The following is a 14,475-nucleotide window of genomic DNA, read 5'->3' as shown; positions in this document are numbered from 1 at the left end:
ACACTATAATAACAAAATTGGCTAGTGCAGAGACCAGTACTGCCATCAAACATGCAGACTAAAAATAGGCAAATATGAAAAATTATTTTTTTCATGGTTCACTGAAAAGCAATGCAGGATAAAGTTATGGGCAAAAAAAGCATTTGTGGTTTTAATGGCTAGTTACATTTTAAATAGAACAATGCATTTAAGTGGAAATCAGATATACATTAGAAAAATCTAATGCTGACTGAAAGCAGCCTGACTTTAAAAAATATTTAAAATCTATTAAAATGCATAGATCTCAGAGCTTTCTGATCCATCATTATTGGGAAAATGTGAAATGCTGGTTCCGTATCACTGCTCAGGACTAAATGAGTGGTACAATTTATTCAGCTATTCTAAGTGGGTTATCAGTAAATAGTTACTCTTGTTTTCTTGCTCAGACTCAGTGCAGGCTTGTGACTTCTTTTATAGAAAGACCTGAGAGGCTGACACCCTTGAACAGTGGTATATTTGTTTTTTTGTTTTGAGTTGTTTTTTGGCTTTTTCTTTGTTTGTTTTTTTTTGTGGTTTTGTTTTGTTTGGTACTGGGAAACACTCTGGTATCAGTTAGGCCTAATTCTTTACCATAATCTTGGGCTTTAGCCTTGAGAAAAATCTTCTGAATGTAGCAGGAATGGTAGCCCCAGGTAGGCAAACTACTGTGCTCTGGGTCAAGGTAGATGTAGGTAGGGAATTTATCAGTGATCACACTATGCTTGTCCCTTCTTTTCACAGATGTACTTCACATGTACTTTAGGTTAAACAAAAAGCAGGAGCTCCAATTTAGAATAAACAACATAGCTGGGGGGGGGAAGCCTGGGAAAAAATATCAATGGAAATTATGTATTCCTTGTTTTTTACCAACACTGATAATACAGTTAAAATCAATCTGATATTTTAAGGAATATGTTAATGTGGATGAGTTTTATGGGTGCCTTTCAGGTTTTTTGGAATATTTATACTTTTTTAGATCTTAATTCGAACAGAAACCTTTTTGTAATCATTAGAAAAATTTTTAACAGTTATGTATGCGTTTGCTGCTTCATTTCTTGTAAGACAAGAAGAAAAAGTTTTAGGAAAATGTCTAACAATGCATTTGTAGAAATACTTTCTTTCCAGAGTACTGGAATATTGCCATTTAAAAAAAAATTTTTCCATTTAGCTGCTGTTAAAGTACCAGTATTTACTTCTAATTTTTATCCTGATCAATGTAAAGAAGAGAATTTTGAATAAACTAGCCTACGTAGGGAGGCAAACTGGTTTTTTTTTTGGTTTTTTTTTTTTTTGGTACTCCATGGAAATACCTTTAGATGCATGTCAGCTCTTTGAAAAACTCTTATAGTTGAAATGATCTGTAAATGCTTAGATACAGTTGTAGGGTTTTCATGACTGAAACTGTGAAGACAACTGTATGGTATTTATGATATTTAGGAAAATGTATCCTTATTATCAAAGTATACTCCATTTAAGCAGTGTAGCTGATGACAGAGTTAGAAGTAGTATTTCTCAAGCCACTGCCTGCCATAATTCTTTCCCAACATTAACAAGAGTCACACCGGTATTAAAGATAACACTTCCTTTCTCAGAAAGTAGTTCATAGTCCTACTGTGGTGAGACCTTGGTTTGCCGAGACTTCTAAAGACCGACTGCTTGAGAAACCCAAGTCTCTTGATCTGGCCAGCTGCCTTCCTGTTTTCCTTTGGTATGAAGTAATTTTGAAACATTCAGGACTTCATGGTTTTTTATGCTTTTTATGTATGCTTAAATTTAAAAAGAGGAATAGTACAAATGAAAACACTTGAAGCTGACAGGATGTTACTTGGAAAAAAAATATATTTGCTCTGTGACTAACATGTGATTTGGTACTGTTAACAGCAGGAACTTTTTATGCTCTTTGAGTAATCAACTTAGGAGCAGCAGTAGCTGTTAGTAAAATCAACTTGTTTTAAATATCCTCAGCATAATACTATCCTAGAATTAATTTTCTGCCAAACTCTCTTCTCGATTTTTAGGCATACATAAGCTGTGAATGATGCAAAGTATAGCATAGAGTCTAATAAAACAAATTTCACATAGTAGTGAAACGTTTAGGGCATCTCTATAAATGTGATGCATCTAAGATACGGTAGCATGAGCAATTTGCTGTGCAGTATGCTATGCTGTTTGACTTGATTTATCCCTGAAAGCTTGTACGACGCAACTGAGAGCTTGCATCCCATCTGTAGTTAACTACAGACAGTTACTATAGGTCAAATGGTGTGAGGTAATTTTGTACGTTGAAACTCTTCTTCAGATGGGTGCTGACATGAAACTGTTCAGGAATATCTTTCCACTTCAGACTTGTACCTGATTATCACTTTCAAGCATATGCAAATCCTTTTATATTCATCATAGGGGTTTTTTGTACACAACAATCCCAGAACTGAAGGGTAAAGCATGCAAAGCAGTTTCTCCTCTAACAATCTTAGTCCTGAAAGACTGTTGCTTATTAAATCTTCTGTTTGCTTTGGACTCTCATTAAAGTCTTTGTGCTCCTTTTGTTTACTATCTCCTGGAGCACACTTAGAAGAGAACAGCTTGCAATTATACAAACACCTTTCCCCAAGAATCTGAACTTGTATGCTTAAATAAATGACTTGAAGAACTTTTTCAGAATTGTTGCAGTAAATACAAGTGGAGCAAATATGAGCCTTGTTGGAGACAGACTTTGGGATGTTTGTTTTTATGAAAGTAATGTCTGAACAGAGCATTCATTTTGACTGATGATCTCTGTATTGAGTCCCAAATACTTGTAATCAAAGCTGTGCAACTGGTAAGGTGGAGGGACAGCTGTTAATGAGGCTCATGATCTTAGATGCAGTGGCCAAGTAAACGTTGCTTGTTTTACGTTTTTGGGAGTTGGTAAGAATCTCCCAAAATTACTAGTTAGAGGAAGTAAGCTTTGAAGTAGATGATAACATAGTTTACCATAAGCCAAGAGAAAATGTGTGATTTTTGGAACTGTAGTTCCAGAAAGAATAAAATCTGTCTAAAATATGCTATTGAGTAACAGCTGCTGGGGTGATTCTTTCAGACACAGGACTGCACTAATGAAGGGGTTCCTGGTACCCAATCCAAATCATTTAATTTGACTGTACACGCTGCTAAGTTACAAGTGCACTAAAGTTGCCCAGAGGTTCAGGAAATCGTTTGAAGCAATCGTGTTTTCCACATTTTTTAAAAACTTAACACCTCCTCTTTGATGTAAAATAAAAACTGTAAAAAGACAATCTCTCTTAAACTATTGTGTATTTTTGTATCTAATACAATGACCCTTAAGCCATACAAGTAATGAGGAGCAGCAGTGAGGTCATTGTGTTGAGTGTAAAGATTAGCTGTGTAGGTATTATCACAAACAATCTCTGCAGCTTTTAATATAAATAAGTGTATAGGAGAAGAAAGAGCACAACTTCTCAGAATGCATATGGAAATTGCCTTGTTCAGGGTGGATGGTGAATCAATTTAAGCAGATTTCAGATACTTTCAGTCTCAAAAATTATGAACTGGCACAATCTATTCCACTACATGAAGTGGGAATATATTATCATGTCCTGACAATGGTTAGAGACTAGTAAACAAAGTTTCTATATTTAAGAAAGCGTGTGAATTATGTATGGAGCAGAAGTTTCATGTAACTCAAGTTCACTGAAGGAAAACAGTAATGGGTCTACATTTTCCATGCTTTCCTAAGACATTGTGTATAATTCAAGAAGTATGAATTTAAGACAAGCAATTGGATAAAATGTGATGTGAATTTAGAGATTGTGATGGCACATTTTCCAGAAAGTTATCTTAAAGGAGATTAAATCCATAATACATTTACCGCACTAAAATATGTCACTTGGGCACCTTAAGATGGATAAATTGGGGTATGATAGGGTACATGAACAGTGAGTTTATAGTAGCTAGCATTCAGAAGCATTCAGTCATTGGCCTGGAGAGAGGTTACCAGTAACCCTTACCAATATTGCACGAACAATAGTGAGGTTTTTTTTAGTGGTGTGTGAAGAATTTGTGAATCAAGTGATACGAAGTATTTTTGAAAGATGCTAATGAAGATGGGCATCAGTAGGAAGCACTGAAATACCGTACAGGAATTATGACTTGAAGGCAGGGATAGTGAAAGTGCGATAAATTATTTTGTAAGATCATGCTGTTAGAATAGGTTGAATTATAGAATCACAGAATAGCTCAGCCTGGAGGGGACCCTTGGAGATCATCCAATTCTCCCTGCTCAATGTGGGGTCAACTAGAACAGGTTGCCTGGAGCCATGTCCAGTTGGCTTTTGAATATCTCCGGGGTTTGGAGACTCCGCAACCTCTCTGGGTAACCTGTTCCAGTATTCAACCACTCCAACAGTAAAAAAAAAAAAAAAAAAAAAAAAATTTGTTCCATTTCAGTGGAATTTCTTGTGTTTCAATTTATGTTCAGTGCCTCTTGGTCCTGGTTCTGGATACCACAGGCAATAGTCTGCCTCACTCTTTGCTTCCTGCCACCAGGTGTTTATACATGTTAGTAAGACTTCTCCCCCCCCCTTAGCTTTCCCTCCTCCAGGCTAAACAATCTCAACTCACTAAACCTCTCCTTGTCTGAAAGTCCTTTAATCATCTTGGTGTCCCTTTGCTGGACTTGCTCCAGTCTGCCCATGTCTCTCTTGTACTTGTGAGCCCAGAAGCGGCCGTGCTGCTAGCTCATGTCCACCTTGACCTCCAGGTCCTCTTCTGCAGATCTACTTTTCCAGCCAGCTGACACCCAGCCCGTACTGGTGCGTGGGGTTGTTCCTCCCCAGGTGCGGGACGTGGCGCTTCCCGTTGAACTTGGTGTGGTCCCTGTTGGCTCAGGCTGTCAGCGCTGCTCTGAATGGCAGCACACCTACCTGCTGTATCAGCCACTCCTGCAAACTTGCCGATGATGGACTCTGTCCCATCACATGGGTCCTTAGTGAAGAAGTTAAATAGTTTTGGCCCCAGTACTAATGCCTGGGTACACCACTAGTGACTGCCCTTGAGCTGGACTTTGCCCAGCAGTGGTTAAATGAATGAGTTAGAGAAGCCAGGGTGTGGATTTTCAGTGTGCTGGCTGCATTCCCAGTAGCTCCCATGTTGCAGGGTCTTGTTTCCCTGCTTCTATAAGTACTTTGCTTTGAGGAGTAGTTCACACAGCTGGACTGCCTAGCTAGCTACAAGTCACTATGTCCAAGTAAACAAAACTTCTGCCAAAGCTGAAATCTGTAGTGACTGCATTGCCAGTTTAACCTGGATCATGAAAATCTAAACGAACCTGCATGCAGCAGGGCAAGCCACTTACTTAGTAGAAAAAAAAAAGTAGTGTTCTGAAGTGTTGGGAAGTGCTCACTAAAGACAGTTTTCCCTGGAACACAGAAAACATCGGTTGGGTTGGACAGGGGAAATGGAGGGCACTTCAGTAAGTAAGATTAAAAGCATCTGTTTTGTTTATCCTGTGTCAGCCTTTAATTAAGCCATGGTGACTCTCCGTAATATCTCAAGAGGTGGTTATCTAAAGGAGAAGCTAAATAATCTAAAAAAAATGTGGGCAACAATAGGTATGGATGCTCTTGGTTACTTGGAAGAAATATTTTGTGCTCAAGTCTAATACTATTAAATATATCTGTATTTCCCAGAACATTGAGTAATTGCATCTCTGCTTGATGTAAATTTTATGAACGTCTATAGCTCTGCACACATTCAAAACTACAGCTAGCTTGTGCACAAGCTTCACCGTATTTCTGTAACGAGATATGGGCACTCTGAAGGGATGGAGGAGTGGTGAGCGTGTTCAGAATATTGATGGAAGAGCAAGCAGTACTGGTTTCTTTGAAAAGCCAGGTACTGCTGTGTTTTGTGAAACATGGGACACTATCTTTTTTATGCGGTGTACAGCAGTTAGAACACTGAATAGGGGAGACATTTTAGTAACTTTTAAAAAAGCCTTGCCAGTTAGCCTAAAGAACTTCCACAGAAATTCATAGATACGTGTTACTAATAGTACATTAGTATTCTTACACTCCTTTCAGTATTTTAAGAATAGGCCTCTCTCAAAAATGGCAAGCAATCGGTTGTGCATTTATATGCATCTACTAGCAATCTGTAATTGCTACTGCTTTAAAATAAAATACTAATTTTAGTGTTGTCAACATTTGTTAGAGATGTACAGTAATAAAGTCAGAAGTCTGCTGAAATAAGAAAAACATATGTAGTAGCTGAATTTAAAACCTGTCTGATGAGTGTAGAGTAGTCCTCTTTAGGTTATTTCCCTATATATTGTGTGCATATGAAATGGCCACTCGAGGGCACCTTTGTATTTGGTTCAGCTGCTGATTTCCTGAGTATATTGACATGGTTTGATAACACACTCATTTTTTAATCTCTTGAATGTTCTGAGTGATAGCACCCTGAATTTCATATTTAAATGGAAGCTTAATATAGGTTTTTTTAAAGCTTTAACTTGAATCCTTTTTAATAAAAGGCTAAATAATAACATGCATTACATAAAGAGCAGGATTTTGGAAAAACTACAAATAAAAGTTGGTGAAAACTTTATTTAGTACATTGACCTTAATGACCAATAGTGTTTGTATGACTCTTATCTACCATCAGAAATATGTTAGTACAAACTGAAGTAAAATCATTCTGAGATTTTGTATCTTACATTCTCTGATAGCTTCATTTAATGGTTCTTTTAAGCTTACTTTTTTCACTTGAAATAGTAGTCTGGTGCCCAGACTACATTGAAGCTATTGGGCCAAATACTGTTTGTATTGATGCTTTTACATGAAATATTAATATAGTGCGTATTTGGATAATGCCACTACTAAGTAATAACTTAATAAATACTACAGAAGTTTTTAATGGAGAAAATGGGGACAGGTGACACATTGCCATGTAAGAGGGGCAGGGAACTGTAGTAATATTGTAAACCTGCAGATCCTTTCTTTTCGGAACTTATATTTTTTGTGAACCAAAGAGTCTCTCTCAGAGCATAGGTGAAAATGAATCTTACAGTACTAATGCACATGTATGTATTTTCTTGCTCAGCACTGGACATACATGATGCTTTAAAGACAGTATAGAGTTTTGTTATGCAAAATGGTTATTTTTACTTTATCAGCTTTGTAAGAAGGAGTCCCAAAACACATACAATAGAAAGAGATTCAAGAATTGCTAAAAATGAAATGATTACAAGTCTTTTAGTCTGAAACACAATTGAAATTTTGCGGACATAGGAGTATAAATGTGGACACTTAAGAAACAGCTCCATTCCCTCTTCTAGGCAATCCTAAATTCACTTCTTAATCAAAAGACCCGACTACTCTTAAGTTACAACTAAAATGAAATATTCAGATGCTCGTCAGTTTGCAGTACATTCTTAATGCACACAAGCATGTCAACTTTATTCTTTTTCTAGCAGCATGTATGGCTGGTTGCAAGAGTTGCCATTGGTTTTGTCTGGAACTTTAAAGCTCCAATAATCAAGGACGTCTTCATTCCAGAGCGTAGTGCTAACATAAGTTCTCAGAGTAGATCAGTGTGTGCTTCTTTACTTGAATTCTGGAAAATAGCTGGAAGTTTCTTTTTGGATTTTGATGTAGAAATTTAGATTAATTTATTGCTTTACATGTGGCCAAAAGTGGGGGAGGTTTTGGTCGCTTGTCTTTAGTGGTTGTGATGACAAATATTACTCTTAGTACCTACTTGCTCAAATGTCTTTTTCCATTGGATCTAAATTAAACAAAGATATTTTCTACCTTTCCTGCTGTCTGCTCTTCAAACTTCATAATTTTTCCAGTTTTTCTAGAAACCGATACTTTAGCTTTTTTCTCTTTGTTTCCACTGGAATATAACAATTGCATTAAAACTGACAGATGAGAAAAGTGTTAACAGAAGACAATTATTGCTGTGGAATAGTGGTTTTTTTGTAAAACAATTTTTTTTTTTTTTTTTTTTTTTTTTCCCCTACACTAAAGAGGGGATGTCTGCTTGTAAACAACAGTATTTTAGGTACTCGGACTTGGACCCAAGCATGGAGTAGATCTTCCTTTACTGATGCTTCTGATTAGTCTTACAGAAAGAAGTCATTGTTAGTAAAGGCTGATAAATACGCGATAGAAAACCCGTATGTTACTTTGTGGGATTACATAGTGCTGCTTTTCAATGATCTTGGTCTCCTAAAACCCAGTTTTTAAATTATTATTAAAACCTTGCTTGGCAATCCTGAGTGGTGATTAGGGTTCTGCTATAAATATTTAAAGTGCATTTGTGGCTTTCAGCTAATTAAAGGCAGTTTCCCCAGGACTGAGTGCAGCACTTACTCCTGGAGAGTTGGATGCACATACCTGTCATGGGTGAGTGGTTTGATCTGGGAGTTAGTCTACTACTGGCCACGAATGTAGAAATAGGTCACTGAGCAGATGTTTTCTCGTTTGCCATTTCCTGGCAGGCTAATGAATCTCTTTTGGCTACAAATGGGAACAGCTTTATGAGCCGCTTTATCACTGCAGGAGTTTTGAAAACAAAGATTTACTGGAAATAAAAGCCAGCAGCGCACAACTTGTTGTCAACCTCTGTTCCTTACCGGTGTTTCATCTGTTCAATAACTAATATTCCCCATAGCTAATGGTACGTCTGCACTGCAAACAGGACGTAGAAGGTATTAATACTAACTTTGAATGGTCTAACGTGGGCTTTGGCAACAAAGTCATCAGAATAGCATCAAAGTTGTTAAGGGTTGATTTATGCTAATGAGAAGGATTATTTGTTGAGGTTTTTGCTATACATTACACCTGTAAAGCGTGCTGCAGTTTGAAAATATGAACGTACCACAACCTTTCAAAGTAAGAGATGGGACACCTCAGAATATCAGGCAACTTCACTGATTTGCTAAAATACGGGGTTAGTTTGGGTTAAAAAGGAGCGTTTTGAAATCTCCTGAAAACCAAGCACTTAATGACTAAGGCGTTTGGTTTCTCTTCATGCTTGAAAAGAGTATTAGCCTCCACAATAATGACTTGGATATTAGTGAAAATGCAGTCTTCTAACTGAAAAAATCCCAAGATACCAAAAGAATACCCTTACATTGCAGCGTTACTCTAGTTTTTAGTTTTACTTGGTGCTAGTTCTGGTGTACGGACATGACACAGCATGACACCCGAGCACGGACGAGGAGCGGAATAGTTGGTGCTGCGGGGACTCGATTTGGGCTGGAGAGTCCTGCGTCTCGCTGAGGCTCTGCATCACTCCGAGGGCAGGAGGCGGCTGGTTCAGTGCCAGATGGGAACCTGAACGGGGTTAACGGGTCAGCTGTCCCTGAAGCATCGGTTTGTCCCAGTGGCAAGTCTTTTTCCAGGCTTCTCTGGTACCCTGGTCGGCTCTGGATGCTCTGACTGCTTCACCAGTTGCTGGAACGGACTGCACCAGCCTCTTTTAATCCGGTTTTATATTCAGCTTTATCCGGCCACTCAGTTTGACTTGATTGGATTTTTTCGTTCAGATTTCCTTATCTGGTGCAGCATGGTAGATAAGATATTTAACATGACGCAGTGGTGATAAAGCTGTTCAGCAGCCCAAATTCATGCTACTGCTTTCATTATATAAACTTAATCAGTTCTTTATACATTGTAATGTGTCTTCTCTTAAAGATTAGCTTCAGTCATATGCCTTTTGTACTCTTGATTAGTTGAATATTTGCATATGTGAAGTGTGGTTTCAAGTGCTGTTTTTTAGCCTGAAGTGAATGTAGTGTTGCTGTTTGTCTTTAAACATTACGCTTGGGCAATTCTCAACTTGCAAATCCTGTTCCATATTCCAGGCTCGGCCGCAACTGCTTTTCACTGTCTCCTGCTTATAGCTTGCTTGCGTGCTGCTTCTCTGTAGACTCTATGATTCCACTACTTGATTGGCAAAACTATAATAATTACTTTCAGGCCTTCATGGGATTACCTTGTCCTAGGTTAGATAATCCCTTAATTTATGAATATGATATGCAGATTGAGAAGAACTGTTATGGGAGGATGGAAATGTGACGCAAATGTCTATAGTGCTGATGTCCCCCCAGCCACCAAATGAAATTCCGTTTACCTGCTTCTGTGTGGTCAGTAGCTGTTACCTGCTGTTCACCTGTGAAAGCTATCAAGCTTAAATTCTCTTAAAATCTAAAGCATACCAAAAAAAACCCCCCTAAAAAACCCCCAAGCTACAAAAATCCCACTTTATCTTTAGAAACTTGAAAGTATTCCTAAGATGTTCCATTATCACAATTTCACGCATTTGCATTTAATTGAAATCTTAGTAAGGAACATAGCGTTAGAGCTCATAGTTTAATATATGTAGTTACCAACTCATTTTTCTGACATCTTTATTTGGTTACAATGTGGTGTCATCGGAATAAACAGGATCCCTGTGTTCCTATAGCAACAGAATGCTACAGTTTGAGAAACTGCTTCATTGCAGCAGATGTATCTGTAACTCTTCTAATAACCTGAGGATTTTAAAACAGTAAATTTAAAAATTAGGATCTGTTTCATATTTCTGCAGGTAAAATTTGGTTTAAAAATTAAACCTTATAAATATCTTCCCTGAAGCTCTACACCACCTTCCAGGATAGGCATAGTTTCTGAGTTTGTAATAATACTGAATATATATATATTCTATGAATATTCTAGCTATATAAACTATGGAACTGGTAGGATTTTCTGTAAGAAATATGGGGTATTTAGACATGAGGTAGGGGGTTTTATGCAGCTTTCAGTTTCCATTTAGTGTAAGCTGGTTTTTTTAAACTAAGTAAAAACACGTCGTCCAAATTGGATATTTTGATCCAACATAATGACCTGCTCTGTAATAGCTTCATTTATTTTTAAATTTTCTTTGGAGATAGTAGAGGTAATACAAGACAGTGTTGAAGTGTCAGCTTTATAGCTCTGAAGATCTTCTACACGTTTGGTAAATGTAATCCAGCTGCATTTTTGTAGTAAGGGGAATAGAAAGATAATATTTCCATTAAAGTGATCAACTATGCATAAAGAAGTAGGATAGGAAGATGTATGAAAATGCATTTAGAGAAATCCTATTTTCTTGAGCAAACTGCATCTGTTGCATATATAACTTAGACCTTTTGGATAATTCTGGAAGCGCTGGAAGTCTAGTGGTGCCAATAGCAATTTTACACACTGATTCCTAGGAAAGAAGTGTCACCTGTCTGGAAGGTCTGGCACCTACTGCTAGAATGCGGCTTTATATTAACCCTAAGCTCTTTACTCCTTTGGAGTGCTCTTAGAGAAGACTTAATTAGAACTTTAATTAATGTATAACTTTCAGAGTTATTTTGCATTCGTCTTAATAAAAATACTCTGTTACAGTGAGCAAGAACAAAGGCACTCGCTTCTCTCCCCCTCCTCTGGGACAGTGTGCCTTCGTGCTTCAGGACATTAATGTTTCAATAGTCACATGGGATAAAATTGAACAATGGATGAAACCTAATTATTTTTCTTAGGCCTGTGATATGATCTTATCTAGGTTCATTTTCTTATATTCTGTTCTAGTGAATTTCATTATAAGTCCCTTATTCCTACCTGACAGATTTCCTTTAAAAATCATACTGGTAAAAAACAAAGGGGGAAAAAAAAAAAAGAAATACTTTGTCTCCTCTTTTTGTTTCTTCTATGTTGTGGTTTTTTTCCCCCGCCTCCAAAATTATTGAAAAAAAGAATGAAAATCATGTCTCTCAGCTGCCTCTGCCCCCTCCCTTCCCAGCTGTTCTTGCTTATTTTCTTTCTCATTTCTTTCCTCTGTTTTGTACAGATATCCTCTTCTGATGCTGCTCAGCCTTTGGCATCCTCTCCTTCTCTGCAAGCTGCTGCTGAGAAGAGCAAAGCAGAGGTATATTGTTTTTGGGTGTAACTCTTGTCAGGTTGCTGCTTTGCACAAATGTTTACATTTCTATAGAGTAATTTGACTGAGTTACCTAGAGAATTTGAATGGTAATCCTTCAGGCATTTAAAATACTTCTCTCTCTGCTTCCTGGACTAGATAAATGAAAAGAACCGATACAGCGGGATAAAGCATATGCATGATTGTTACCTCTTGGTGTTTATATGTCAAAATTCTGGTTCTGCTCTGGTTTAGTGTCACAAAACTGTGGAAACACCATTTCATTTCCAGCTAATGGGCATGAGTGACATTGTCCTGTCTACTCAGGAATAATTTTTGGTATCTTTTTTTAATACTACTTGCTTTTTTCAGAATCTAAATTATCAGTACTGTTCCAGCCATTTAGTTCAATCTCCTTGCTGATAAATACAGAATTAATTCGGTGACACTTCTATTAATTCATACGGGGTTTAATATCCTTCTAGCTGGGATATATGTGTATGTGCTGATGTTACATTTACTGTTTAGAAGGGCCTTTGAAAAACTTAACACACAAACAAATAGTAGATGAGGCATCGCTTGTATGAACTTTCAGTAAATGTCACAATTTGCAACAATAATGAAATACATTTTTTTTAGAATGTGAATGCTCGATGTTAGGCTCTTTTGGGTACTCAACTCTAAATTGAGACTGTATACAGTATATGAAATAACTTACGATCTAAACATAAATCATATTTTTTCTTCTAAATACAGAAAATGTGGACAGATGTTATAAATTATTTAAACATTAATTAAAATTAATATGACAGTGTTATGGACTGGACCGCAGGCCTTGGTGAATTTGACATGTTTTTTAAGTTGTACCAGGAATAGCTGCAGCCACTTACAATGAAACTTGCCTTTCCTTTCTTACCTGCCTCTCTTGATGCATTCAAATTTGAAAGTTCCTCTGTGTGACTGGTATGCTATGTTGTTTGAAATGAATCTTTGGGAAAAAAAAAGCTGAATAATTTTTCCTTAGAATTTAAGACCAGTATAAAGCCAATTTAATTTTATTATCTTCATAGTGCTTTTTTGACTGCTTTTGCAAGTAATGAAACACTTGAGTTGAAGTTCTGGCATGAATACAGTATCTGAGAAATGTTTTTATTTAGTCTGAATTCATTTTTATCTAATGGAGCTGAAGCAGAAAGCTTGCATATTGAAATTGTGAAGTGTGAAGATGAAGGACTTGTGGGTTTGCAAGTCCACCGTGAAAATGAAGTGAATGAAAATAAAGTCTCTGGGAATCAAGAGAGTTCCTGTAGGCTTTGTGAGGTGTGGAGGCAGAAACACCCGTGAACAGTTTATTTTAAGTCTTCGTATATTCACTGTGAGGCTGACAGGGATTTGTTAAGGGCAGTGAGAGGCATTTATTTATATTTGGTCACCTGTATGGAGTGTTTGCCATATGAAACTTACTGCAAGCCCTCCTCATTCTTGAAGTCCTGAAGAATAAGTTTCGAGATACTTTTTTCTCTAGAAGCGAGGTTTCTCTAACAAAACATATTTTAAAAAAATGTTGAAGTCAAACTGGAAATCCGGACATCCTGAAGATGATCATATGCAAAAACTTGAACTCTGCTTTCACTTAAAACTGTTCAAGTAAACTTAAGGTACTGTGTTCGAAAAGTAGGTGTACTGTTATGAGACTTCCAGCCACCTTTCCCAGGAGGAAAGGAAACAAATCGCAGTTGTCTAAGATGTAGAAAAGCTTCCACAGGAGAAGAGATTAGGTTTATTTGAATTATTCAACTTGGGAAGGTTGGAGTGGGGAGCAGGGACAGGGAATGAATGACTTTTGGAAAAGTTACTGCTCTGACAGCGTATTTGTGTGCCGTACACGATTAAGGTCACAGGATTTTGGGAGTCTTTAGAATGTAGGCTGGTACTACGAGCTGTGACACAGTAATGGAAGAAAGGCTGAGCTTCACTTGAAAGGCACGACTATGCATTTGTAGTCTTAGTTCAGTAAGCTTGCAAGTCTCAGGTTATTACGATGGCCTCAAAATAAAACACTGCTCTATACTTGTCCCAGTCATACAAACTTTTTCTGGAACACCTGGCATTGCCACAGGTGAGATACAGTGTTGGCTGGACCTCTGGTTTGGACTACTAGGCTTATTTTTGTGTTCTTAATGTTCACTAAAATCTAAGTTGGTCTCTGTTTCTTTTCTTCAAAACAGACATTCCAAATTCCCCTTTACTGCAGTTGCAATGAGTGTGGTTGTTGTTTTCTGTTGCTTGTGTGGCACCCACATTTAGGCAGGTGCTTGGTGTGATAGTCTCACTTTCCAGGACCTGAGTGTTCAGGTGAATGCCTGATTAAATAATTCACAGGTGTTAGCTGGGACTTGAGTAACCTCAACTGAGTAACCCCAATCCATCTGGTAAATATGGTGAAAGTTTTGAAAATTGATTTAAGGTTGTGAAGAATGTGTTACTTGGGTCCCCCCATGCCCAGTCCCCGTCCCCTTCCCCCCC

At 37.5% G+C, this 14,475-nt stretch overlaps 1 protein-coding gene across 2 annotated transcripts in view; it reads left to right on the top strand.

The window, feature by feature from the left end:
• Positions 1–14,475, top strand: part of SMAP1 (small ArfGAP 1) — a 94,512-nt gene that overhangs the window by 32,634 nt on the left and 47,403 nt on the right. Inside the window, exon 5 of one of the 2 annotated variants that reach the window (XM_010565787.1) lies at positions 11,881–11,958. The exons of the other annotated variant lie outside the window; for it this stretch is intronic. Within the exon in view, the coding sequence (XP_010564089.1) occupies positions 11,881–11,958 (78 nt within the window). The remainder of the gene's footprint in view (positions 1–11,880; positions 11,959–14,475) is intronic. 2 annotated transcript variants of the gene reach the window in all.

This window comes from Haliaeetus leucocephalus, unplaced genomic scaffold, assembly GCF_000737465.1.
Source record: "Haliaeetus leucocephalus isolate CR32 unplaced genomic scaffold, Haliaeetus_leucocephalus-4.0 Scaffold195, whole genome shotgun sequence".
In the NCBI taxonomy this organism is placed as follows: Eukaryota; Metazoa; Chordata; class Aves; order Accipitriformes; family Accipitridae; genus Haliaeetus; species Haliaeetus leucocephalus.
This window is presented reverse-complemented; position numbering and strand designations above follow the sequence as displayed.